We start from the raw sequence: 27,542 nt of genomic DNA, 5'->3' as shown, positions 1-27,542 counted from the left end.
GAATGACCGTGTAGGATACCAGAACGACCATTCCTTCGTATCAAAGTTGCCCGATGCACGTTCCTTTTAGCACGAAAATAGTTCCTCTTAGCACGACAATAGTTCCATATGACCATGCATGCTTTTGTCCAAAATGAAGCCAAGTCGCTCACACTAGCATGCTAAGCAACATGCCCATTCCATCCAAGTCAAGAGTCAAATCTCTTAGAATTCAAATTCTTTGTGCCTTTGACGAATCTTGGAAGTCAAGCCTTGAAGATCAAGTTGAAAATTCAAGCTTCAAAAGTGGAACGATCGTTCTCTATGTGGAACGACCATTCATACTCAAGATCATTCTTGGCTGAACGACATCTTTCCAGGTAACCATGCATGCTACTGGAATTTTTATGGATTTTAAGGAGCCAATGGTCAATCCATTCCTCATGGTGGAATGACCATTCGTGGTGATGGTACGACCATTCGCAATAATGGAAAGACCATACTAGAAACCTTGAAGCTATATGAATTGACCGTTGGTGTCAAGAACGACCGTTCATGATAATGGAACGACTGTTCCTCTGTGTCTGCAGGCTTTTCAAACAAACATTAAATGCAGTAACGACTATTTGCAAACAAGGGAGAAGTTATGCTTAAATCAAGCACTTCAAAGCTTAGAAAATCAGATAGAAAATCAGAGATTCAAGTCATATCATAACATTTTCGCTAATCCCTTGAGCTCAAAATCCAAATCAAAGCATCACTATCTTGTACTCATTTGTAAACCTTTGAGAGTATTGTGCTTATTGTATGTTCAAGCCTAAGTTAAGGGGCAATCTTTCTCACACTTTTTATCAAACATTTGTGGGTGAAATCCTGTAAATCTAGAGGCAAAATCCTATCAAACTATTATAAAGGCAAAATCCAGTGAAAATTAGTGTAAAGATGAAATCTGATTCTAGTGGAACTTCAAGGAGGTTGCCTTGAAGAAGTGGATAAATGAGGCTTGTAGATAGAGCTTCGAACCAGTATAAATCTCTGAGCATTTCTTCTCTCTCAACTCATTTATTATTCATCATCTACTTATTTGAAGCATCATTCTCATACACATATTTATTGCTCACATTCATATATACATCTCTCTCATTTATTGCTTATCATTGATTACCCATATTTTTTTAATCACTCTCATTCATTGTTTAGTATTAGTTTAGCATCATACATATTTATTGCATATATTTTTTGGTGTTGGGTGTCTCTAACTTACTTGGATTGGTGATAGTTTTATTTCTGTAAATATTTTGAAAGTATCATATTCACCCCCTCTCTAGGACCATTTTTCCATATAAGGTTTTACAACCTTTTCATATTTATATAATTACAAAAAACCCTCCATATATATACCCAAGGTCACCTAAATCCTAAACCTAATTTTCCTAAAGCAAAAGTCAATTAAATTCCACTCACAAACAGCACATAGCCGCCTCTCACCTCTAGACCGACTTAAACCGATAACATCGTCGCCATTCACTGACACCATGTGGAATAGAAGTCGTGTTGGACACCCATTTTGAAGCAACACATATGTGTGACGTTGCTAAGCCATTGAAGGAGGGCTATCTCCATGTCTAGCTCTTTCTCCTAACAGATACTTCAGTTGCAATCAAGGATCTACACCAAGCTCTCCTCGAGTGGCCAAACAAAGGTTATCCAATACATTTGCTTGATGTTCATGATGCAGTATACCTTTTTCACCTTTGACCAGCTGTTGCCATATTTGGGTCTCTTCCCCCTTGACATACTGCATCATCTTGTTGTCAAACCGATAATCTGTAAGAACACATTCAAAATCCTCTGCAGCCATTCTTTTCCGCTTGGCTCCCCTTGTTGTAACTCCATCATTCACCTTTTTTCATTAAGGCCTCATATATGCTTATTGGGCTCTGGCTAAGGACACATTGGTGATGGCATATTATTGATAAAAAAATGCTAGCATTAGTACTCTGTCGCATCCTTATGAGTGTCAACACCTTGTCAATGTGCTGCATTAAATCAAAACAAGATGATAAGTGTCTTGGCAAATACAAGCGATTTGTTTAGAAAAAACAGATCACGTAAGTGATCACATAATACGTTATGGGAAACATAAGGAAAAATAACTCATCAAGTCGTCAAGCTAGCAGCCCATTCTTAACATCTAATCAAACCACTTTCGGTGATAATCCCCTATCTTGCACTTGACACAAACGTTAATTACTTCGTCATTGTAATAGGCATAAAATGATTTTTTATGTTCCTCGTCTATTGACCTAATTAAATCAACGTTTAACTCCTTCAATTTAACTTCCCCACTTCCTCCTTATTATCCTCTTTAGCTTCCCCACTTCCACTGACATCCTTTTTATCTTTCTTAGTTCTCCTCTTCTTATCATACCTTATTTCGGTGAATGGAGATTTCACATGCTTGCTCTTTCAGCTCTCTCTTTTCTTTGGTTGTACTTCAACCATTTGCAAAACCACATCAAGTTTCTCTGCCACCCTTTGCATTCTCTCTTCCATTTTATCAACCTTCTCACAAACGGTACTGAAAATGTCAAACTTGGGGTGTGGGTCGTTTATGAGGTCAACTAACTCAGACTGCGGATGCCTTGGAAAATCAGTACTTGGTGTATTGGTTTGCCAATTGGGATGAGGCGTATAAACCTGACCATCCATGTCTTCGTCCTCATCTGTCCTGCCTATTATAGCTTCGGCCTCAAACACATGCTCCACAAGCAGCCCTGCAACTATAGTCAAATGTATGGCTTTTTCTAGGTCCCATGTCAGGAGGTCTATGCTCTCAATAGAAGCATCGTCCAACCGTATAAATGATGTAACATAATCCATGAGCAATTCACCCTTAGTAGGAGTGTTGAACGGATGGACCACTCCCTATAATAAGAAAAAAAATCAACCAAATTTACAAAATCATTTAATCCATTAATCAACATATCTCTTAAGCGATATTTAAAAATAAGTATATATTCAAAAGACAAATCCTTCAATCTTACCCAAGACACTTCAATTTTACTGTAGTCCCAATGGACACTTTTCTCAGTGTGCCATCGCAACATCCTAGGAATTTGTAGTGGGTCATCCAACGTCTCCTTCCGCCCCCTACCGTACCCAAAATAGGGACAACCTTGTACAACCAAGCCCACATTGTAAAAAAACAATCTATATCATATTTAAAACACATGTAATACAAATAATAATAATAATAATAACAACAAAAACCTATTAATATTTACCTACATTGCTCATGGAAAGCCAAACAAATTGTAAGTGCTCACTTTATCCTTCTCCATGTATTGGTGGTGTTTTATCACCATATCTTTTCCTAGGAGGGAATCAATGGCTAAATGGAATGATAACCTTCCCCATGGATAAGAATTAAAGAACTCGTCGTTGCTTGCAAATCGCACCCAGTCAAGATTAATGGCTTTCGTTGAGTCACAAGCCATAAGGATGGAATGCACGAACTATATCAAACAAATTCTTAACTTCTCTAAAGAGGTATAATTATTGCTTTCTGTATCTAACCTCTCCGAAATAGACTGTTGTCCCTCCAGAACATTCTAACAAAAGTTTCCGCTGTCTTGCTCTTCTCTACCCTCTCTTCCACTTTTGCTTTTGGAAATGACCCAAAATTTAGGCCTGTCATCAAACAAAATTCCATCATCCCAAAACGCACCAGCTTCCCATCCACCACAAACCACATTTCATTTCTCTTTTTGCATCTAACAGAATGCAGCAAAAGATAATGTGTAGCCTGCCCCTAGAAGCCCCTATTCCAATTTTCACCTAACTCCACAAAAGGCCCGAAATAACTCATTATGAACTGGTCCATACATTTCCTCTGCCCACCTAGAATCTCCTTAATTCTAGAAAACACTTGCCAACTTGACCTTATCATAGCCCTTGCAGGGAAGTATGGTACAACATCCATAACAACCTCAAGCCCATATTCCTTAATATTTATGCTCCTAGAACACTACATAATCGATATAAACTGAATATCAGCATAGGAGCATCATGCCAAAAAGAAACCAAAACAAGCAATAGGCTGCCAATTTAAGGGATATAGGCTTAGAAGGCATCAGGGAGTAGGTGTTTTTGGCTTTGAGAGGATTGAGGAAGCCAAGGTAGGCCTTATGGAGGCTGTTTGTGGCAGGTTGGTAGAAAAGTGTGGAAATGCATACGCGCTCAGCTTGCTAGTCCTGTAAAATGCAGGCAAGCCCCCAGCCCCCTTATTCCGTACTCTTTTGCCAACTCTAGCCAACCAAACTGCCACAAAAACCCTCCGTAGGGCCTACCCTGGCTTTCCCGATCCTCTGGAAGCCAAAAACACCCACTCCCCCGATGCCCTCCAAGTGCTCAACAAAATGCACCAATCACCCTAACAACCAACACCAACCAAATATCCCCCAAATTGGCACCCACAACCAATATCTTCATAAAATATCAAGGAATATTACCTGTTCTTCTTCTTCTTCCACCTTATGGTCTTCAATGGAGTAACTTTAGTTGTCGGAAGTTGCTCCACCACAACCTTTTCTTCTCAATTTTTTGAAGAACCACTGGTATCTACAATTTGGAGAGTGGTTAGGTTAGTGATTCGTGCACTTGCAAGTATTAAATTTGCACATCAAGTTTTTGGCACTGTTGTCGGGGATTGAACTTGGGTTACCCGCGTGACAGGTGGGAATACTCACCACTATACTACAAAAACATGATGTACAAATTTAATACTTGCAAGCACACGAATCACTAATAGCCCGCGATAAGTATACTCCCAAGGTTGATCTTTCGCGGAATTGTAGTGGTCTAAATTCTTAATTTATTTTCTTTAACAACTAAACTAAACAATTAATAAAATCATAAACACTCTAACCAAAAGTTTGATGAGATTAATCTAAAATAAAGCTGTAAATTAATTAAAATTAATGAATGCAATCAATGAGTATGATAGTGGGGATTTAGCTAACTTCTCAATCATGTATTGGAATATTTGGCAAATAAAACAATTAAATCCTAAGTTTAGATTGTTGATTTTTCTACTAAACCATAGAGAATTCCAATGATTATGTTTATTCTCCGTTTATAATTAACTAATTAACTTCTATGATCAAGTTGTTAACTAATTAATCATAATGTGCAATAGGAAATCACACAACCATCCAAATCAAAACAATGATCATGTTTCAATTTGAATTCTTGTTTAATAGAGCTTAATTAAGGCAAGATGATCACTAGAACCCTAATTCTCAATTTTAATTATAAAAAGTAGTTGGCTTGTCAACAAATTATAATTAATATCATGAAAATCAATTAAACAAGAAACAATCTAAAATCTTCATAAAACAAATCACCAAATACCTAATACAATCATGATAGTTAAACTAAACTCCCACAATATTTTTAGTTGTTCATAATCAAACTCAAACCAATGAACTCAATGAATGAAAAACTAATCATATTGTAAAATAAGATGTAACTAAAAAGAAATCACCTAGCAATTGAAGTAGATTGTTCCTCTTCCTTCTCTCCCTTGTTGAAAACTCACAATTTCTCTCAATAAAGTGACACTCTCAAAAACATAAAACTCTCAATTTAGGTCAAAGAGAATTCTGCTAAAATAACTTACAATGTCCTATTTATAGTTTTTCTTTGCTAGGGGTGTTTTTGGGAAAGTCCAAGTCCAAGTCCAAGTCGGAGTTGGAAAAGGTGAGAATTTTATTTTCTTCGCGATCCACGCTGCGATGCCAAATCTTCCCACAAACCTTAAACTCTTTCACGTTGCGACGGTGAATTCTTCACGCCGCAACATTATCTTTCTGCCCAAATAACTTTTTTCGCACCTCAACACAAAAAAACTCTACTGCGGCACCATCTAGTTTCTTCGCATTTTTCTTCCTCTTTTCAACTCCGATTCTCGATCCATTGTGCACGATTTCTTCCAAATACATTCCAAAAGCTTATGTACCTTCAAAATAGTAAAAACCACCTCAAAGTAACATATTCTTAAGGTAAAACACACAAATAACAACAAAAAACATAACAAAATACTAGGGCAAATATTAGTTTATCAAATTCCCCCAAACCTAGATTTTGCTAGTCCACAAGCAAAACAACAATGAAAGAAAGAAAGAAAAACTCAACTCAAACCTCAATTTTTAAATTACACTGTAATTGGCAACTAAATACATTCACACAATTGTATTCAAAATTTTAGCACAGCAAAGCAATTTATGCAAATACCATACATACCACACTGTCATATTCCAATGCTCAAAGCATATCTGTCTAGATCTCCCTCAAACTTAACATCAAGAATTGGAATTCGCTTCAACTCTAGATCTCACAAGATTCACTCATTATATCGCACCGATCCTAGACTTACACACTCATCAAGCATGTGCAAGTACAAGTTATATATACAAAGAATAGCAAATATGTAAAACCCCTCCCGAGACAGGTACCCTCTGGATATCCCTCAATGAGAATCCAAAGAATTCATGTTTGGGGAACGAGTTGCATTTAGAAAACTTGTGCAAGAATAATAATAATGTTTGAAACATTACTATAAGATGTACCACAGGATCAAAATTTGTACCTTCAAAAATAAAAATAAAAACTTAAATACATTTGGGCATCAATCAATCAAAACATATTAATGCCATTTTCATTCATATGGTGGAAGCTTCAAAAAAGTATTTCAAAAACATTTGTCATTTACATTATTTGCATCAAGATGATAATAAATTATCTCCCCTCACGCATAGCCTTGCTGTCTCCAGCATCCCTCACTTTTGGATTACCTGTAAAACATTCAACCATGAAAGGGTGAGCGCTAATTGCACAGTAAGGAATGATCCATTTAATACCAAGTATGTTATTTAACATTCATTCAAACACATTCATTCACATACCACACGTCTTTAGCATCTAAGTATGGTTCATTTTCTTTACTAACTCATATACTTTTCATCATCTTCCCCATGGCCATGTAAAACATTAAGTGTACACATACAAATAAATATGTAAACATGGTGCACACACATCACATGTCATGACGCAACATCTAAATATCATCTAATATGAGTACAAATCATCTTATAATGTAAATAACATCATAACTCATGTAATGCAATTAAATGCATATGAATCATCCAACGTCTAGCCGATCAAACTTTTCTTAGCGTTTTAAGCACTTCATATCATTTAGCCTCAAATTCATCTAGAGCTCATATCACCGAGAGGTGTGTTTATGCGTTATTTAGCCTTTAAAGCATATATTCATCTTTCCTTTCATCTAACCACAAATTCATCTAGAGTTCATATCATCGGAAGGCGTGCTTACACGTTATTTAGCATCTAAAGCATATATTCATCTTTCCTCAACCAGAATACAAGGATATGCTCATGCATTAATTATCATCTAAAGCATATATTCATCTTTCCTTTCATCTAGCCTCAAATTCATCTAGAGCTCATATCATCAGGAAGCGTGCTTACGCGTTATTTAGCATGTAAAACATATATTTATCTTTCCTCTCATCTAGAGCTCATATCATTGAGACGCGTGCTTACACGTTATTCCATCCTATCTATATGCATCTCTAATATTTTATGGCATGTAAATACATATTTTAGTGAGCTTAATACTTTTGATTCATCTATGGATTATCAATCCATTTACATTACCTCTTGCTTACATTCATCATCTTGAAACATATATTACATTGCATCTTCATGCCATTTCATAACATTAATCATGCATTCGCATCCATGACCATGTATATCTTTCAAAGATCATCTAACTAATGGGTAAACATTAGTACATGGCTTAATTACAACAATACATTAATAATCAATTAATAATCATAAGAATTGATCATGTTAAGTCTTAAACTTTAATAACCAGAAGTTCATTCTTCATGCCATTTTTCATCCATTTATCAAATGAATTGGCTCTTGGCATAAACATAAATGTTATAGGGCTGTGTCTTAAATTTATAATGCTTTAAGAATCATCTCATTTCGATTTTTATAACTCAAGTTATGGTCGAAATATTGAAGCATATTTAACATAACCCCTAAAATTGTCAAATCCGAATTTTTCATATTAAACCATTCCATATCAACTTCTATATATTGACAATTAACAAATACGTCCACTTATGGATCAATTAAACCTCCCCTTAATAGTCTTTAACATCTTAAAAGAAGTGTAAAACCTCATTCCCATCATCATCCATCATTGCTATAACATTGTAAGTTAATGTAAACAACACATCAATACTTCTAAAAGCAACCATTCAATACCATGTGGCCTCCAATACTAGAAGTTTTGCCACAATCAACATCAATACTTCATTTTCTTCAATTAAACATAACAACTCACAAAACATAAATGACAATAACTTCATATATAATGAATTCAAGGCAATAAATAACATTAATGAGTTCAACTACACTTGCCATCAACTAATTCTATGCCTTAAAGCCTTAATTTAAGGTTTCATTAAAATCTACAAACCCTAGCATAATCCCTTTAAGTCATGGGAGGTAGGGGTGTTCAAAAGCGGTAAACCGGCTTTTTTGAACCGAATCAGTTTTTCGGTTCGAGAAAATTTTCGAACCGAAACCGAACCAGTTTAGAGGGAAAACCGGTTTAAAAAAAGTGGTTAACCGGTTTTGAACCGGTTTTTCCTTTTTTTTTTTTTTTATAAAACTTTTTATTTTTATTTTTTCCTAAGTTAAATTGTAAATATAAATAATACATATCCAAATAAACATTAAATATTCATACATATCCATTGACCACTACTAACAATACATTAAAAATATTATTATTATTTTATTTAATATATAATATATAATATTATTATTATTTTATTTAATATATAATATATAATATTATTTAATATATAATATATATATTTGTAAAACCGATTCAAAAAACCGGTTTCGGTTAACCGCTTTTATTTTTTCCCGAACCGAAAATTCGGTTTTTTGAATTTTTCGAACCTTAACCGAACCATTTTTTCGGTTCGGTTATTAGTTCGGTTCGTTTTTTTCATTTTTTTGAACACCCCTAATGGGAGGTTCTTCCTTACCTTTTTAAAGAATTCTCCCACCAAATCATTTGTCTTTATCTTCTTTTACACCTTAATCCTATATATATAATATTATACGTCAACATCTACCTCAAATCTTCAAAGCACATCAAAACAAGAGTTCTTAATCCTTACCTTAAACCCTTTAATTTGAAGATCCAAGACTTCTATCTTGTTCTTCGTAGAAAATTATGCAAAACTCCTTTAAAACTTAAAGAGAGAAAGCTTGTTTCATGGAAAATTTGAGAGAAAATTGAAGAAAGGTTGAAGAAATTATATATCTCTTGGGTTGAACGAATTTCCTCTCATTTATAGGAAAATATTTCATTAATTTTCTAAAATTATGCTATTGGCCCAATTATTTTAATTGTATAACTCACAAGTCCTTAATTCTTCATATAAGGGTATTTTGGTCATTTGACACTAAACATAATTATTACTTAATTAATGCAATTAAATGCAATAAAGCCTACTCATCCTTGACCTTTGCAATGCTTATCCATAGGCAAAATGACTATTTTGTCTCTAATACCCTTTTATGGATAATTGATTTATATCGTTACAAATGAATTGACTATTTTACCCTTAGTTAGATTTTATGCTTTCTAACATAAAATTTTATGCTTTTTAATATAAAATTAACATCTAAATGACTATTTTGAGTTGGAAACATGTCTTTGATATCTTGGGTATTACAAAATATATTCTCGCACACGAATATGGGTATAATCAATAAACGCTCATATGTTCACAAAATGGGTTTCATGAAAAGAACCAAGTATACGAAATAAACATACATTCCTTATCTCCAAGCAAGATTTCTCAAAAGATCAGTCAGGTCTTTATTATGTTTGTAATGCAAGGGTCTGTTGGGGTTAAGAAAGAAAGGTATGAAAAAACTAGAGCTTGAAACATAACAAAACTTCCTCTTATTTGCACTTGAAAGGCAAGCTCTTCTCTTTGAATTCATTTTGGTGACCAGGATGCTATGCTTTTTTTTTTTTAATTTTATTTTTAAATGAAGAAACAACAAACATTTCCTTCATACTCACCATATTTTTTATATGGAGTTCAGCCTTCTTAACTTGTCTCATCACTTTGGCATTCTCAAGCTATAGGGTAATGTTGTAGTAGCCTGAGCTTTAGTTTTAGCAACATGAAGTAGAAGAAGGTTGAAGAAAACCCAATTCACGCACAAGCAAAGTACCACAGAAAATGAAGCTGATGATTTCATCAACATGATGATGACATATTGCATGAATCAATAATAGCTCCAAATCTAGTTTAATAATAAGTGAAGTCCAAGTCGGTTGTAAAGACTGTTGGTCCAGTTGACTTCACTTGTCTCTAGTTAAGTTTTAAGAAGAAATCAGAGATGTCTAAAACGGAATCCAGGTAAAAGGAGAAGGAAGCTCCTGAGTCCTGACCTCACAAGGAGGGGTCCAGTTAGGAGAGAGAAGGGCCGAAACGCGTGTTCATCAATTGGAGCACATTGGACTTAAATCTTTGTCTGTATTTTTGTTAATTCCCCGGTCACATGTCTGCACAAACTTTTTTTCATTTTTCTTTTCCTAATCCGCACGAGTTAATCACTAAAGCCTTCTTATAAACTGCTTTGATCAAATTTACTCTCTTTAATTAAAAAAAAAGCTATTATGACTCAATTAGAGACAAAATAATAAGCTAGTAATCCAAATCACCATTAGGCGATAGTCGACCAATAAACTAGAATTCTTAGATGCATTATTGAAGAGGTTTTAAATTTGATCCATCTTTCTTATTAATAGGGGTGGTCATTAAAGGCTTATTCAATATTAAACTTTAGAATCGAAAAGATTAGTTGAAATGTATTATACAAAAAAAAATACACTAATAAATAGTAATTCATGTTCTCTATATAGGATTTATCTTTTCCTTTGTTTTCGCGTGTACCTATTTAACTTGCTACATTTTGACTGTAGTGCTCCTTTATTCTCTACCCCTTTTTCTTCTCAGGGAAGTGGGTTTTATCTAATTAAACAATTGATTTTTACTTCTTTGTCTCCTTTTAATGACTTATAACCACTTATTTGTTTTGCCTTGTCTCTCATTGATTTAGACATAATTTTTATCTCCTTACATTGGGTTTGGTTTGGTTACTTAAGAAATGTTCTTTTTGGGTTTTTGAGCTTTTATTTTGTGTTNAAAAAATATTAGAATTACGCAATCAAAAGATGAAGAAACTTGCTAGTTGTTAATAACCAAAAGGTAATGAAGGGAAGAAAAAAACAAAAAGAGAGAGAAAAGGAAATGAATAAATTACAGATGCACCAAACTCTGGTAGTTCCCAATGTCATATGGAATTGAATCGGAAATTTTGTTATTCCCTAGTTCTTGCAGTATATGAAACCAACAATCTAGATCAAAAGAAGAAGAAGAAGAAGTATATATATCAGGTTATAGAACACAAGATAATAGAACTTTGACAATGTTGCCTTACAAGATAGTTAAAGATTTTATATTCCTTATAAATGCCAATGACGATCTCCCATTCAATAAATCGCTTATTCTCCTACATTTTCATTGTTCATGAGATTGTTAGCACTGATCATCGCAAAATTCAGATGTGATCAATAAGAAATGTTGCAGGTGAACACTCACAACTCAATTAGATTAGTCAGATTGGAAAAGGATGATGGTATCGGCCCTCCAAAAGAGTTTCCTTGAAACCTCGTACATTAACATATAGAAAAAGAAAATTGTTAACTGTACTGGCATAGCATTCAAAGTAGGAACAATTAAAGTACCCAAATACATATTCTCAGTCTCACACATTATAATTATAGTGTTTGAAACATATATCATTNTCTATTTAAGTCCCTTGTAAATTAAAATTTAATTAAAAAAAATTACATGTTGAAATATATTGAAGTTTATGACAAAAATACCTTCTTCTTTGCCTCTTGAAGTTAAAACGCAGAAAATTTTGTTCAAAGACATCATCGAGTGAAGTCTGTCAAGAGAATTGATACTCTACAGAAGCCATAAGCACACGAGTAGTTAAGTCATACTTACAAAACACAGAAATATTGAAGTCATAAGACTCATACCTATAAAACGCAGGCTTTATAAAAATCTTAACTCATATATATATATATATATGTGTGTGTGTGTGTGTGTGTGTGTGTGTCATTGGCATCCCACATTTTATCTTTGAAGACCCCGTTACTAAATTTATCATATTGACATATTTTTGCACCCCGTTACTAAGTTTATCACATTAAAATATTTTTGCATTTGCAAATGTCTTTATAAACCCCGTCTACTTCAAAAAATACTTTTTTTTTTATTTGTAATTTTGCTTCTTGTTTTGAATGTAATGCTTAGCAATGAATTCTATTCAAATGTGTTTTTATTTCAAAGATTGTAAGAACAATGATTAAGAAATTTGAATGCATCAAACTAACTTATAAATTTTGGAGAAGTGTAGAAGAAGAAAAAAGCAAAGAAAAATTAACAAAGCCATTTAAGATTGCAAAGCATAAATTTCATCCCCATCATATTTACGTGATTTTGATCAAACACTTTTAATAGCATAAATTATGTCTTCATTGTTTAAAATATAATTAAGGTTTATTGAATTAGGGTTTGTGATTGAAGGAGGAAATAACTTTTTATATACAGAAAAAATTTTAATTAATAATTTAATGATAATTGGGATCTAACGACAGAAAATATGGGAGCCAGTAGCATAACTAGCTGAAATAGAATGTTGTTATCTGAACCTTGTCAAAACTCTTTTTAAGCCCCAAAACAAATAAAATTTATTAAATAAATTATAAACACAATTATATTCCAAAATTAACATTATCTTCTCTCTCTCTCTCTCTCTCTTTTTTTTTTTTTAAATAACTGCGGTGTCTGAGCCAGCCCTCAGCTAATCTAGGGTCATTGAAAACTCTACAAATCTAATAGACCAGGTAAATAAAAAATGTGGTCTCAAACAGAAAACCTCTGAATAATCCACCCAGATAGCTAAAGTCAATATTGCAATGTTTCTTCGTCCATTAACAAGTTTTTGTTTTGATTTGAGACAATGTTTTCCTTACAATAATAACCCATAAATAATATTTTGAATCTCATTATAGACGAGAAGAGTGAGAGAGAAAGAAGAAAAGGGTGTATTTGGAATAAAATTTTACTTAAAATGAGACTTAGGAAGAGTTTCAGTTGTTTGACTCGTGGGTCTTGTTTGTTGGGCTTGGTCAATCTTTTGGGCCTTTGGGCCTTGTTAATTTGTATCCAACATAAATTAAACCCCAATCTCACTCACTAGGAAGGTAGGAATAGGATGTGACAAGTTCCAAGGTCCAAGAACCTATATAAAAAGCAATACCCCTGTAATTGAGGATGAATGAAAGATATTATATACAGGGCGTTGGATACTGTTTGTTAATTTTTTTGATTAAAAATGTTGGTCAAGCTGTAGCTCCTGTACTTGATGAAGAAGAAGAAGGGTAATGGCTAATAGAATTACCTACTTTAGTGGCATTTTCATAACAAATGTGGTTACATGATCAAATTTCCAGGCATTTTCATTATGAATAACACTTGCGCAATCCGAAATGGAACTGGAGTTTAAACTGAAACCCAATCAATGGGACGCCGCTTTAGTACCACTTCTTTGTGGAGTTTTGTCCATTGTACGTAAGCTTGCTGAGGAGTTGTCATGGTTAGTATCATCACAATCTTCAGCTGCATCATCACTAATAGGGGTGGTCATATTATCAAATGTCCATTCAGTAAAGTATCCCGGCTTCAAATTCATTTTACCCACTTCAATATCTCTATAGAGCATAGCAATCACACGGGACATCGATGGCCTCGAAGAGGGCACTGTTTGTATACACAAAAGTGCTACTCCTATCAGGCACTGTACTTCTTCCTCACTGAATTTTGACAATTTTGAGTCCACAACTTCGAGTTGGCGGTTGTGTTTGTATAGGTGCCAAGCTTTGAGAAGCAGGAAAGATAGGAAGTATGATATGAGTAATTGAATCAAGTGGAGAAGTACAAAAGAAAAGAGAAAAATGTATTGACATGCAAATCAAATTTGGCCTTGAACCAAATCTAGAAGGGGAAAAATGTATTGAAACATCATTCATACCCAGTCAAGAAGATACATCTTCTCTTCGTCCAAGCTTGAATCCGAGTCTAGTCGCCCACTAACAACCTTTAGAGCCACAACTCTGAAGGAAAATACATCAGTCTTCTTAGTAAGATATCCACGCATGGTATACTCAGGTGCAACATATCCACTATGTCAGTAGAAAAGAGGCAAATTCATTTCAGTCATCCAATGAAAGAAAAAACATAAGATCTTAATAAATTTCTAGAGAATTAAAATTTTATCTTCAAGAAAGTCTTACATTGTTCCTACGACACGAGTGCTTATGTGGGTTCTGTTATCATCATAAAGTTTGGCCAAACCAAAATCTGATATTTTGTTGATAAGATTACCATCAAGCAGAATGTTACTGGCCTTCACATCTCTGTGTATGATTCGAAGCCGCGATTCCTCATGAAGATAAGCTAAACCTCTTGCTACTCCTAAACATATATCATAACGCGTTGACCAGTCAAGATCCAAACTTCCTTTTCCTGCTCACCAAAGTCATATAAAAGTTTGAAATTGTGATTTCCAATCCAAATAATGCTAGGACTCCCAAGAAAAACTTAGTACTACATAAATGCTATCTGCATAACAAATAGTGCTTGATCAAGACTGTTGTTTTCCAGTTATTCATAAACAAGGATTCGTTGTGCTCCCTCATAACAACATCCATGAAGTTTTACTAGGTTTCGGTGCTGCAAAACAGATATAGTAGCAATTACTAAAACAAACTGGATCTTCCCTTGGTGGGATGCTACATATAATTTCTTCACAGCAATTACCCTTCCATCACTGAGTGTTCCCTATCGTGTAAAAAGTTTAATTGTTAAGGAAAATCAGTAAACACTTGATCAACAAACTCGGCACTTGTTTCGCATTGATTAGAACAATCACTTTACCTGATAAACTTGTCCAAATCCTCCTTCTCCAAGCTTATTTGCAGGATTGAAGCCTTCTGTGGCAGTGCTTAGTTCATCGTAACTGAAAGTGTATGGTCTAACACCCATCCCTAGAAGTTCTGAAAATTTAACAGTATAACATAGCTTACTATCACAAACTTGTTTGTCTAATCAAATGCTTTAGGGAATATTTTATCAAGCTAAAGATGAAAAATGGTGGAAATAACATATGCAATTTTCTAATCATGGCACAGTAACATGTTTGTCTAACCTGAAAGGACCAGAAAGCAGTTTGGCAAAACTATTACCATCAAGCAAAAGTTAGTTAACCAAATCTGTTCTTTTAAGAATGCTAGTGAAATCAAAATTATGAGAATTGTTGCCGAAATCAAAGAAACTAATGGACGTGTCCTTTATAAATTGAATGAGCATTAATTAGTGAAATCCTTCATGTATAAGAACGCTAGGAACTTTAAAATTTGAGTCAACGTATGGCACATATGTGAACCTAAATAGTAGACTAACAACAACAATTTTATGGCTGGCAAATATGATAGATAAGATGTCAGTGAAAGGCGAAGATCATTTCATTTACCATCATCATCAGCCTGTGGCCTTCTTCTGCGGACAATGAAGAAAACTGCAAGAAGTAACAAAAATACAACCCCAACACCAACAATAATTCCCACAATTAGTCCTGTTGTATTCTTCTGACTTGGAGGTCTTACAGTAGGTTGGAAATCTGTATCAAAGCTCAGTAGTTAACTCACTATCTTATATAATGTAAGGAAATCAAACGAAAGAGGAAAAAGGCAAAAAAAAGGAAAGTTTCTATTTCTCTAAGCTGGGGTAGCACTGATGGTAGAAATTGAAGGTCCATATGTACCCACGTAAGGAAGACAGCAAGTCCCTTTCCCAGCCAAAAACAAGTGGATTTCCAAGTAGTTTTCAGATACCCAAGCCGTATATTCTCTCTTAACTGCTCTTCTAGGGACTCCACCAGCGACCCTTGTTATGTCAAAGTCCTTTTCAACGTGATTTCCCTGGAATAAACAGATTCAAAAATTGAAATGAAAACCAATAACAGTTGAAAGGAGAAATGCATTCAGAAACAGGATACATTAAGGTCATTCATCATGCTTTTACCTCAGCATAAACCTGTGATGTAAATTGAGGCTGTTTCAGCTAAATAATCTGAAGATGTAATACATACCTGAACATATATATCAAAAACACGCCTCCCAAAACTTTGCCACCCCGTTGTATCTAGATTAGGTATTTCTGCAAACTGGAGAGTCACCATGTAGTTTCCATTGTCAAGGCCTAAACCATAATATCTTAGAGATGAAGCAGAAACCCGTGCTGTCTGGAAAAGTTTTGAGTCTACAGTATTTGTGAATTGAGACTCTGAGGAAATTGTAAACCGCAGCGGAACATTTGCCCTGATAGAATATCCAACATTACTAACTCCCCATCTGTTTGTGCCAGTCACATAGTATCTAGCTGGACCAAGAGTCTCGTCTTCCATCTCATACACAATTTTATCAGAAGATGTAAATTGCGGACCACCACAATTAACTGCGAAACTAGAATCTGCATACCAATAATAGCCACTTATCAAGGTAAGTCCAGTTAAGGTTCCCAGTCTACACTGCACAAGTAAGAATATGTCAAAAAGTTTCATTTCTAATATCAATGGTACTTCTCCTAGATCAAGTCTTTAGTTACTGTTGCTGCATTTAACTCTCAAAACCACATGATGGAGTTGTACTTACAGATTGGAGAACCTCGATTGCAAGGAAAACTGCATTGGAGACAGTTTAGACCATGCGGCAAAACACTGAGGGAAAAAAGGGGAATACACTTATATGAGGAACTCAATTAATGATGGCAGAACAAAAACTAGACACTAAAGCACCCATTCAACTGGTTTATCAGTTCTTATGAGTTAACCCGATCTTATCAACCTTTATCTTCAGAGTACGGTGACTCTTGCATGCATAAAACTTATTTCTAAAAAATTGATTGAACAATCTACAATGTACAATCAACAACTTAAGTAGGCAACTATTCTGAGTAAAATAAATTTTAGTCCTTATGGTTTTAGTCTACAGAACAGAAGATTAGGAGAAAACAGAAGATCCCGTGAAGATGCAGCTGCATAAATAGTCAAGGGTGCTTCCTCGATGTTAAAATCAGATGTTGAGAGGCACTGCAGTCTTTTTATAAAATATTATATTTCATCCAACAGACTTTTCTAGCTTCTGTTACTCTCAGGGATTTATTTGAAACTGAAAAATCAATGTGTCTTGAATTTTACTATAGGTATAACCCGAGGACTTTCTGAGTATTTACCTCCAACTATTCTTTCTCAAAATTGTTATATAGAGAGTTTCAAGCATTTGAATGAAATATAGAAATGAGATGATCACCTGTTATTACTTTCAAGAGTGAAGTTATTGGCCACTAAATTTATGCACATTGCACCCATAAAAATCTCATTGTTAGTTTCATCCTTATATGTAGAATACAATTCTTTGTTAGAAATGTAAGTTCTGAATGTAATGATACAGTGGAGGTAGCAGAATACTTTGCTTTGCATAACAAATTTCAAAGAGTTTCAAGACTTACAGTTGTAAATTTTGTTGGATTATCCAAAAAGGAATGCTACCTAATAAATTATTGTATGACACATCTCTGCAAGAACAGGGTCAGCAAATTTTTAGCGACACAGTAGAGCTACTAGTCAGCCCCATTCTGGATGTTAAACTATGCATCTGAAATGAAACATAAAAATCCAATCTATAAAACATAAGGTGGAAGAAATCAGTAAACAGGTGATTGATGGTAGAACATGTTTCACATCTTTGATTTCATATTGGGAAACTACTTAATAGAGGAACTTGAATGCAAGTTTAGCTTTTTGATGGCTTGCTCCTAAAAAATTTGAACAGCTACTGTCAAAATTATCTTTTCAATTGATAAATTAATTAGTAATGAGATTATTGCAAATATGTCAAAAGTTCTTAATGTAGAGAAGATTCTCACTTTTATTGACAGGCAGTGTGCCAGTTGACTTATTATTTCCGAGAAACCTGAGTACAAGAGCAGCAATACATGTTTCAATATAGTGAGAACATTCTGGGAAGTAAATGACACAACAAAGCAGAGATGGCAGATTACAGGGAAGCTAGAGAACCCAAATAGAAAAGCGAGCTGGGAATCTGTTCACTTAAATTGTTGAAACTCAGATCCCTGAAAAAGAAAAAATATTAGAATTACGCAATCATAAGATGAAGAAACTTGCTAGTTGCTAATAACCAAAAGGTAATGAAGGGAAGAAAAAAACAAAAAGAGCGAGAAAAGGAAATGAATAAATTACAGATGCACCAAACTCTGGTAGTTCCCAATGTCATATGGAATTGAATCGGAAATTTTGTTATTCCCTAGTTCTTGCAGTATATGAAACCAACAATCTAGATCAAAAGAAGAAGAAGAAGAAGTATATATATCAGGTTATTGAACACAAGATAATAGAACTTTGACAATGTTGCCTTACAAGATAGTTAAAGATTTTATATTCCTTATAAATGCCAACGACGATCTCCCATTCAATAAATCGCTTATTCTCCTACATTTTCATTGTTCATGAGATTGTTAGCACTGATCATCGCAAAATTCAGATGTGATCAATGAGAAATGTTGCAGGTGAACACTCACAACTCAATTAGATTAGTCAGATTGGAAAAGGATGACGGTATCGGCCCTCCAAAAGAGTTTCCTTGAAACCTCCTACATTAACATATAGAAAAAGAAAATTGTTAACTGTACTGGCATAGCATTCAAAGTAGGAACAATTAAAGTACCCAAATACATATTATCAGTCTCACACATTATAATTATAGTGTTTGAAACATATATCATTGTGAAGAAGCTTGAAGCAAAAATAACTTAAGGGTGAATGAGAACAAAATAAACAAAAAAAAATTGGAATAGTTTTCTCACAAGGTTTTAAGATGTGACCAATTTCCTGTGAAATCAAGGATCCCTCTTGTAAGTTTAATGTCACAGCCAACTTGTGCCCAAAAGAAGAATTTGTTTACGATCCGACCTCAGCCATTTTTCATCAGCAGAATGCATATCTATATTAGAAAAATTCCAATTAGAAGATTAACACAATAAAGAAGTTCTTACAGTGTTTCCAGGTTCTTTAGATTGGCAAAAGTTGAAGGAACGTCACCACTCACTCCAGAACTGTCAATCAATCTGCCAAGGCAAATAATATCCATAAATTCCATCACAATCTAGTAACTTGTCTCCAACAAAAGCCATCACCAAGTAAACGAATTATGGGACACATGATAGTATAATCTCCAATAAATGTGAAGACTAAAGCCAGCTGGGGTTTCACCTTTTGCATCATTGTACAGAACATTATAGACTAGGATATATACTCAATATAAACAAAATTTTGCATTGAAAATGAAACTGAAACATCTAAAACAACTTACAATTCCTTTAATTTCGTCAAATTACCAAGCTTAAAGGGCAGAGGACCAGAGAGTCTCAATGTTCCCATATATAGTTGCTCTAAATTTGACAAATTACCAAGCTCAGTGGCATATAACCCGAGAAGTTGTTTGTTCCAATTGCTCTACATCCCCAAGAATTTAGTTTTTCAGTTATAAAATTGTAATGCAATTACAAAAAATATTTCATTCAGATAAATCATCCGAAGTTATATAGTTAAGAGGGGGACAGAGATTGAGCTTACAGGAATACTAACTCAGGTTGCATGCCAAACTCTTTTGGAATCTGCCCAGATAATGTATTACGACGAAAGTTCCTGATCAAAATGAGAACTAATTAGCATCAGCAGAAAAAGGGAATACAGTGTGAGTTTCAAAATCAATACTTTTTTGTCAGCTTACAGGTGTTTTATTGCAGTTAGATTGCTGACAGATGGAGACAGTGGACCTGACAAGAGATTTGTTGCCAAGTCCCTGAAAGAAACAGAAGAAACAGGCAAGATTAATATTTAAGAACACAAAGTTCAAATCATTTTATGACTTGATACACTTCGAGTGATTTAACATATTTGAATAAAATTAAGTAAAATATTTTAATAACCACTCATTCTCATCTAATGGTCTGAAATTATACACAATTGAAATAAACATATATGAAATTGACAAAACCATACAGATGGGTGAGGAAATTCAAACTCCAAAGTTCATCTGGGATCATACTATTAACTTGCAGATCAACGATTTTCCTGTAATTTAAGAAATTGTAAAAGTAAGCAGCCATGAAATTAAATAAATCTCCTTTTGTGTACAACAAACAAAGAAACATGCAAACCACCCTCCGTTTCCTTAGCTTGAGCTTTCTTTCAGAGTTTAAACGATCAAGAAAAAAAGAAGAAGATAGAACTTAATTGGACGCAGACCTTCATGAGGGGCTTTAGTAGTTTCAGCTTGATCGTGACTTTGAGCTACATGAAGTACAAAAAAGTCCAAGAAATTTACATACAACCAACCAGTTAGTGAATTTGCAGTGGCTGATTTTTTCATCAGCATTATCTTGACAATTCAACTTAATAATTTTCTTCAGCATCAGTTTATGATTAATCTGCATTAATTAGTTGGCAAAAAATACTTCCTTTACAACCTCTTCTTTCAAACTTTATCTCACAATCCCGACGTGACAAATTACAATTGATCAGATCATAATAAGCCCACATAATAAAAATGTGACTGATTAATTACGAATTGATACATTAGGGTTGTGAGAGAAAATTTGTGAAAAGAGATTATAGCTATAAAATTACTCGTTAGTTTCCAACAAGCGAGGGAATTAATATAAAATCTAATTCTACTTTAAATGTCAATGTTATATCTACACATAAATTAACATATAAATATGTAAGTTTGGTTAATTTTTGCTTTATTTTTGGGGTTTTGTAAATAGAATATTTATTTCATATGTTATTTGTAACTTGAAGGATTCTGTAAAATTTTATTTACCATTCTTTTCTTAACAGGCTTTGGACAGCATCGGTGGTTTGGGTGGTAGTTGTCTATTTCTAAATTATCTTGGGTTAATTTAATCTAAAAAACAATAGTATGCATCTGTTTTACTTTCCAAACTCCCAGGGGGTTAACTAATGTTTTCCCAATAAGGAAATTGGGTAAGTACATAAAACTCAAGGGTTGTTTAATCTCTTTTAGACTTTAGAAAACAAATTTGAAAATATATGATCAAGCCTTCATCTTAAAGAAGTTGAAAATTCAAAGACAAAAAGAAAGTTTCAACTTTTGTATTAAAATGATTCAAAAATAATATCATAAAATGATACCATGATAAATGTGGTTTGGGTAGAACTCATTCTCAAAAGCTAACTCAAGGAAAAAGGAAGTCCAACCACATTTATACATTATAATAGTCTACTAGATTGGTGACGCCGGGACAAAAAGAACTTCTAACAAAACGAATAAAAGTTTTGTTAGTCTAACACAAGGTGATGAAAAAAAGTGACTGTTTTGTCTCATTTTGTCCCTCATTTTAATTGACGTCGAGGATGCTAAATGTCAAGTTTTAGGCGTTATGTCATGCTACTAAGTTTAAGTTATATATTGTTAAGTTGGCAGGGAATGTAGATATATGGTTAATCTAATTATGGTTGAGTCTCAAAATACAAGAGATTTTACGAACAAACAAGATACACAAAGTGGGTCTTGGAATAGAAGTTCAAATAAACAAGAGAACTTACCTCATAAATAAAATAATGGTTCAAAAGGGCTCAACTGTGGACTCTTTTCAAAGAAACATCTGTCAATGTTGTAGGAAAGGCATTATAAAGAATGTTATCTAAAGACGAGTGTTTTGGCTGTGGAAAAACTAATCACCTGTCATAGATGAACAAGTTGATAATAGGCCAGTCAATGACCACCAAGGACCTGTGTTTACTTTCACTAAGCAGATACTGGAGACTTTTGTGATATGGGGCTAGGTATAATGTCTTTATTTCCTAATAATATATGACTATTATATTTGGATAATTTCTTTCATAGTTAGTGTAGATGTAAAAATCTACCTGTACGGAAGGGGGGTCTGATCCCGTGAGGTTGAGGCCACTAGCGATCCGCTGTACCTACACACATAGAGAAACACACGCGTGAAGCGAACGGGAAACACCGGGGTGGTGTTTGCCGTAGGCACTCCGACGCTCAAGTCAGCAAGGCTGAGAGAGGCTAATATAGTGAGGGCTAGGGAGTAGAGGTTACCGGAAGTCTAGTCGGGGGCTGTGACTACGACGGTGATGTGAAGCTCTCAAGTCAGAGCTTTCAGTGTGAAGGTGTAATGTTCTCCCCTTGTGAGAGGGCTGGCCTCTGCTTATATAGTGACTGTCTGGTCTCCCAATCCTGGTAGAAGTAGGAGTCCTAATGTGACTCTGATGCAAACCCTAGAAGAATTAAGGGCGTGGTAAGCTGTCTTACCAGTGTCCGGATAAGAAGGTGATTCTGATTAGGAGAGTAACTCCGAGTAGGAAAGTGATCAGGAATAAGAAGGTGACCTTGAATGGGAGATTGATTAGGAGTAGGAAAGTATTTTGAGGGGGTTGTGGGCTCTGGATTCGCCCATGGACTTTAGGAAATGGACTGGGATTAGGAGGCTCGTGCCCACGTGGTTTGGGCTGGCTATTTCTTGTACCGAAAGGGCCTAATCCGGTTGGGTCATATCGGGATTGGGCCTGGCTTCTTCTTCAGTGTCGGGCCTGTTTTCCTATTTGGGCTAAGGACGATTTTTGGCCCTAACAGTTTGCCCCCCACTCTCTGAGTTAAGAGTTTCTTAAGTCAGAGAGTAGGAAGCAATCGATGGGCGCTCGGTCATCCTTCCGGGATGACCGGTTGTTGGTGTAGCTGATCCTGCAGGTGATCCTTGTCCCGGGGTCGTTCGGTATCCATTGCTAATCCGGAGTATGCCATCATTGGAGTGGTGTGCCCAATCGGTATGAAGGGCCGATGGGATGGACAATGAGGCTTTGAGGGCTCATAAGCTCGTTAGGTACGTCCTGCCGACTGGAGAGGTGAGGTGTTTCTATTGCCGCGGTGTCTGCTCGGCGGGCTGGGTCGAATGAACATGAGCGTTAAACTGGATGCTTGCTCGATCGGGGTACTCTGGTGATCGAGTGGGATGGAATCGGCTCGACCGGCTTGTTGGACTATAAGACTTGTGCTTGTGATTCCATGACGCTCTTTACTGGATGCCAAAGGGCCAAACAAAATACGCAAACATTTGACCCATGGCTGCCCACTCGTCCGCTATGGAAGACCAAATGGGCAAGGCCCCTTGGCTTGATCACCTCGAGGGTGAACAAGTGCTAGACTGCTCCTAGCCAATCACCCAAATTTGGAGAATCTCCTGGACGTGATGCATGGGAGTGTCAGTTTGGTTACGGGAGCCGGCCTGTTGCAATTTGCTGGCTCGGTTGGGTAGGAAGGGCGATTGAATCTTTTAGATAGGTTTAAGTTTGTGTGTTGATCGATGGCATGGGGCGGGGTGAGTGGTGATAATCAAAGTTTGAAAAGACCGGATCGGTCGGTCGATCGGTGGCATAGGGAGAGTGGTGATCCAATACTTGGTTCCTGGGGAGTGAGGATGGTGGAGTTGAGTCGGTCGGTGGGGTGGAGTGGTGATCCAATACTCGGTTCCTAGGGAGTGAGGATGAAGTTGAGTCGGTCGGTCGGTCGGGTAGAGTGAAGAGTCGGTCGGTCAGGTAGAGTGGAGGTCCAATACTTGGTTCCTAGGATGGAGTTGAGTCGGTCGGTCGGGTAGAGTGGAGAGTCGGTCGGTCGGTCGGTCGGGTAGAGTAGAGGTCCAATACTTGGTTCCTAGGGAGGATGGTGGAGTTGAGTCGGTCGGTCGGTCGGGTGGAGTGGAGATCCAATACTTGGTTGGGGAATAAGGATGGTGGAGTTGAGTCGGTCGGTCGGGTAGAGTGGAGGTCCAATACTTAGTTCTTAAGGAGGATGGTGGAGTTGAGTCAGTCGGTCGGTCGGGTGGAGTGGAGATCCAATACTTTGGGTCTGGGGGAATATGGTGGGTTGGTCGGTCGGTCGGGTAGAGTGGGAGAGTCGGTCGGTCGGTCGGGTAGAGTGGAGGTCCAATACTTGGTTCCTAGGGATGGTAGAGTTGAGTCGGTCGGTCGGTAGCGGTAGAGTGGAGAGTCGATCGGTCGGTCGGTCGGGGGGAGCGGAGTGGAGATCCAATACTTGGTTCTTGGGGAATAAGGATTGTGGAGTTGAGTCGGTCGGTCGGTCGAGTAGAGTGGAGATCCGTGGATGAGCAAGGTCAATTCGAAGGTGTAAATCCGTGGATCGAGCAAGGTCGATCCGAAGGTGTAAATTCGTAGATTGAGCAAGGTCAATCCGAAGGTGTAAATCTGTGGATTGAGCAGGGTCGATCCGAAGGTGTAAATCGTGGATCGGGCAAGGCCGATCCGAAGGTGTAGATCCGTGGGTTAAGCAGGGTCAATCCAAAAGTGTAAATCTGTGGATCGAGCAGAGTCGATCCAAAGGTGTAAATTCCTTGGATCGGGCAGGGTCGATTCGAAGATGTAATTACATGGATCGAGCAGGGTCGATCCGAAGATGCAAATCGTGGATCGAGCAGGGTCGATCTGAAGATGTAAATCTTTGGTGAGTAGGGTCGATCCGAAGGTGTAAATTTGTGGACGAGCAGGGTCGATCCGCAGGTGTAAATTCGTGGATCAAGCAAGGTCAATCTGAAGGTGTAAATCTTTGGATCGAGCAGGGTCGATCCGAGATGTAATAAACATTTGATCGAGTAGGGTCGAACTGAGATGTAAATTTGGGATCGAGCAGGGCGGTCCGAAGGTGTAATCTGTGGATCGCGAGGGTCGATCGAAGGTAAATCCGTGGATCAGGCAGGGCCGATCTGAAGGTATAGATCCGTGGATTGAGCAGGGTCAATCCGAAGAGTAATCCCTGGATCGAGCAAGGTCGATCCGAATGTGTAAATCGTGGATCGAGTAGGGCCGTCTGAAGGTGTAAATCTGGGATTGGGCATGGTCGATCTGAAGGTGTAATTGTGGATCGGGCAAGGCCGATCCGAAGGTGTAGATCCGTGGATTAAGCAAGGTCAATCCAAAGGTGTAAATTTGTGGATCGAGCAGAGTCGATCCGAAGGTATAAATCCGTGGATCGGGGGGCCGATCCGTAGGTGTATTACGTGGATTGGCAGGGTCGATCCGAAGATGAAATCGTAGATCGAGCCAGATCGATCCGAAGGTTCAAACTCCTGAATCGGGCAAGGCAGATCTTGAGAATGTCAGTACGAGGATCGGGAGGGCGATCTGAAGGTGTCATCGTGAATCGAGTAGGGTCGATTCGAAGGTGTCAGTACGTTTATCGGGCAGGGCTGATTTGAAGGTCCGTACGTTTATCGGGCAAGGCCGATTTGAAGGTGTCATCGTGAATCGAGCAGGGTCGATTCGAGGTATACATACGTTTATCGGGCAGGGCCGATTGAAGGTGTCCGTACGTATCGAGCAAGGCCGATTTGAAGGTGTCATCGTGAATCGAGCAGGGTCGATTCGAAGGTGTACGGTATCGGGCAGGGCGATTTGAAGGTGTTCATATGTTCATCAGGCAGGGCCGATTTGAGGTGTCATCGTAAATCGAGCAGGGTCGATTCGAAGGCGTACGTACGTTATCAGGCAGGGCCGATTGAAGGGTGCATTGAATCGAGCAGTGTAGATTTGAAGGTGTAAGACATTTATCGGGCAGGGCCGTTGAAGGTGTCAGTATGTTTATCGGGCAGGCCGATTTGAAGGTGTAAGTAATTCTCGACCAGGGTCGATTTGGAGACGGAAACTTCTGATAATACTTTATTAATATTGGCCAGAGGCGGCTGTCTAGAGGAGGTGGATAGGCCCACTCATCCTTTAAAATGAAAAAAAGAAAAGGAAAAAAACTAGTTCACCTAGAAGTAGTAGCGTTTGAGGTGAAAGGCATTCCAACTATTGTGATGTCTTTGCCCTTGGGGGTTTGGAGTTTGGAGCAGTAGGCACCCTTCCCTGCTCTTTGGTGACCTTGTAGGGCCTACAATCAATCTGAGCTCTGGCCTTCTGTCATTCCGCATTCAGTCATACCTAGTGTGAATTGCCGCTGATCATCTCATCTTCCTCCCACCTTATTTGAATCGTTGCTCTGGCCAAGGCTCGTTTCTAGGGTATAACCTAACTTCGTCAATCTTTGTACAGTTCTCTGTCCGGGAGGAGGCCTTTCCTGAAAGCGTCCATAGCTGTCTCAGGGACATGACGGGATGAGATCTTTTCTTGTGAATCTGCCAACAATTCTCTCAGTGGCTCTCCCCTTCTCTAGTATATTCGGTATGGTCGACGATAGTTTCTCTAGTTTCTTGCTGCTGGCGAACTGTTCCACAAAGTTGTCGATAAGCTGGGCAAATGAGTCGATGGATCCGTTTGGGAGGTTCGTGTACCATTGGAGTGCCGGGCCGGATAACTAGAACCGAAACTCTTGCACATGCAGGCTTCCCTAAGCGGTCGGGGTATTGAGACTGTGAACATCCACTGCTTGTACGAGGCTATGTGGTCATCCGGGTCGCGGTACCATCGTACGGTTTCATGTTGGGGGGTGAATTTATGGGGCATGTCGGCTCGGGGATCTCATCCACAATGGTGAATTAGGTAACAATGGGTGCTCTTCTTGTTGGGACCGGCATTCCTGGAATGCGTCTCATCACTGCTGACGTTGGCCAACCTCTTAGCAGTACTATCCATAGGAGAAGGGATACTACCAGGTCATCTCGTCTTACTAAGTCTGCTATTGCATCGTCCTTGGCACATTCCGTTGGGTCACCCCTCGAGGGGCAGTCTGATGGATCATTCCGTCGTGATTCCTTGGTAGCATGGATCTTCGTCATTCCTTCCGGTTGGATGACCATTGTCAATGTTCTATTATTCGCCTACAGAATGGTCAGGGGAGTCATCTGGTAGTCGCTCGGCCGTCAGGATGGATGAGCTGAGTGCTGGAGTTGGTTTGGTTGGTTTGGCCGTTCAACCTGCGAGAGTGAATCAAGCGAAGGGGGTTTGTGTTGTGGTGGTTGACTGGAGGTGAGGCGGGATGGTAAGGATGGGCTGGTTTGTGGATGCGGGCTTTCTGTTACTGGATCGCTTGATCACGAGGCTGGGATGGATCGGCTGATGGGTGTTGTTGGATATCCTTGTCTCCATAGTCAAGATGGAGTCGTCGAGCGCCAGTGTGCTTAATGGATGCGGCCCTTAACGGAGACCGAGGGCCGATGCTT

At 37.3% G+C, this 27,542-nt stretch overlaps 1 protein-coding gene across 1 annotated transcript; it reads right to left on the bottom strand.

Moving 5' to 3' along the window:
• Positions 1 to 13,770: 13,770 nt before the first annotated feature.
• On the bottom strand, positions 13,771 to 26,514 carry LOC116139689 (probable LRR receptor-like serine/threonine-protein kinase At1g56140). The gene is given in 23 exon segments (XM_031425354.1): positions 13,771 to 14,130; positions 14,284 to 14,434; positions 14,546 to 14,778; positions 14,883 to 15,092; positions 15,189 to 15,307; positions 15,784 to 15,933; positions 16,036 to 16,231; positions 16,402 to 16,781; positions 16,964 to 17,028; positions 17,621 to 17,685; positions 17,816 to 17,885; positions 18,218 to 18,283; positions 18,372 to 18,443; positions 18,571 to 18,640; positions 18,743 to 18,819; positions 18,909 to 18,980; positions 19,194 to 19,263; positions 19,366 to 19,454; positions 19,700 to 19,800; positions 19,971 to 20,034; positions 20,120 to 20,191; positions 20,392 to 20,463; positions 26,474 to 26,514. Coding segments are annotated over 23 exon segments (2,865 nt in total).
• Between the last annotated feature and the right edge of the window lie 1,028 nt (positions 26,515 to 27,542).

The sequence above is a fragment of the Pistacia vera genome, unplaced genomic scaffold (assembly GCF_008641045.1).
Source record: "Pistacia vera cultivar Batoury unplaced genomic scaffold, PisVer_v2 Contig1103, whole genome shotgun sequence".
NCBI classification, from domain to species: Eukaryota; Viridiplantae; Streptophyta; class Magnoliopsida; order Sapindales; family Anacardiaceae; genus Pistacia; species Pistacia vera.
This window is presented reverse-complemented; position numbering and strand designations above follow the sequence as displayed.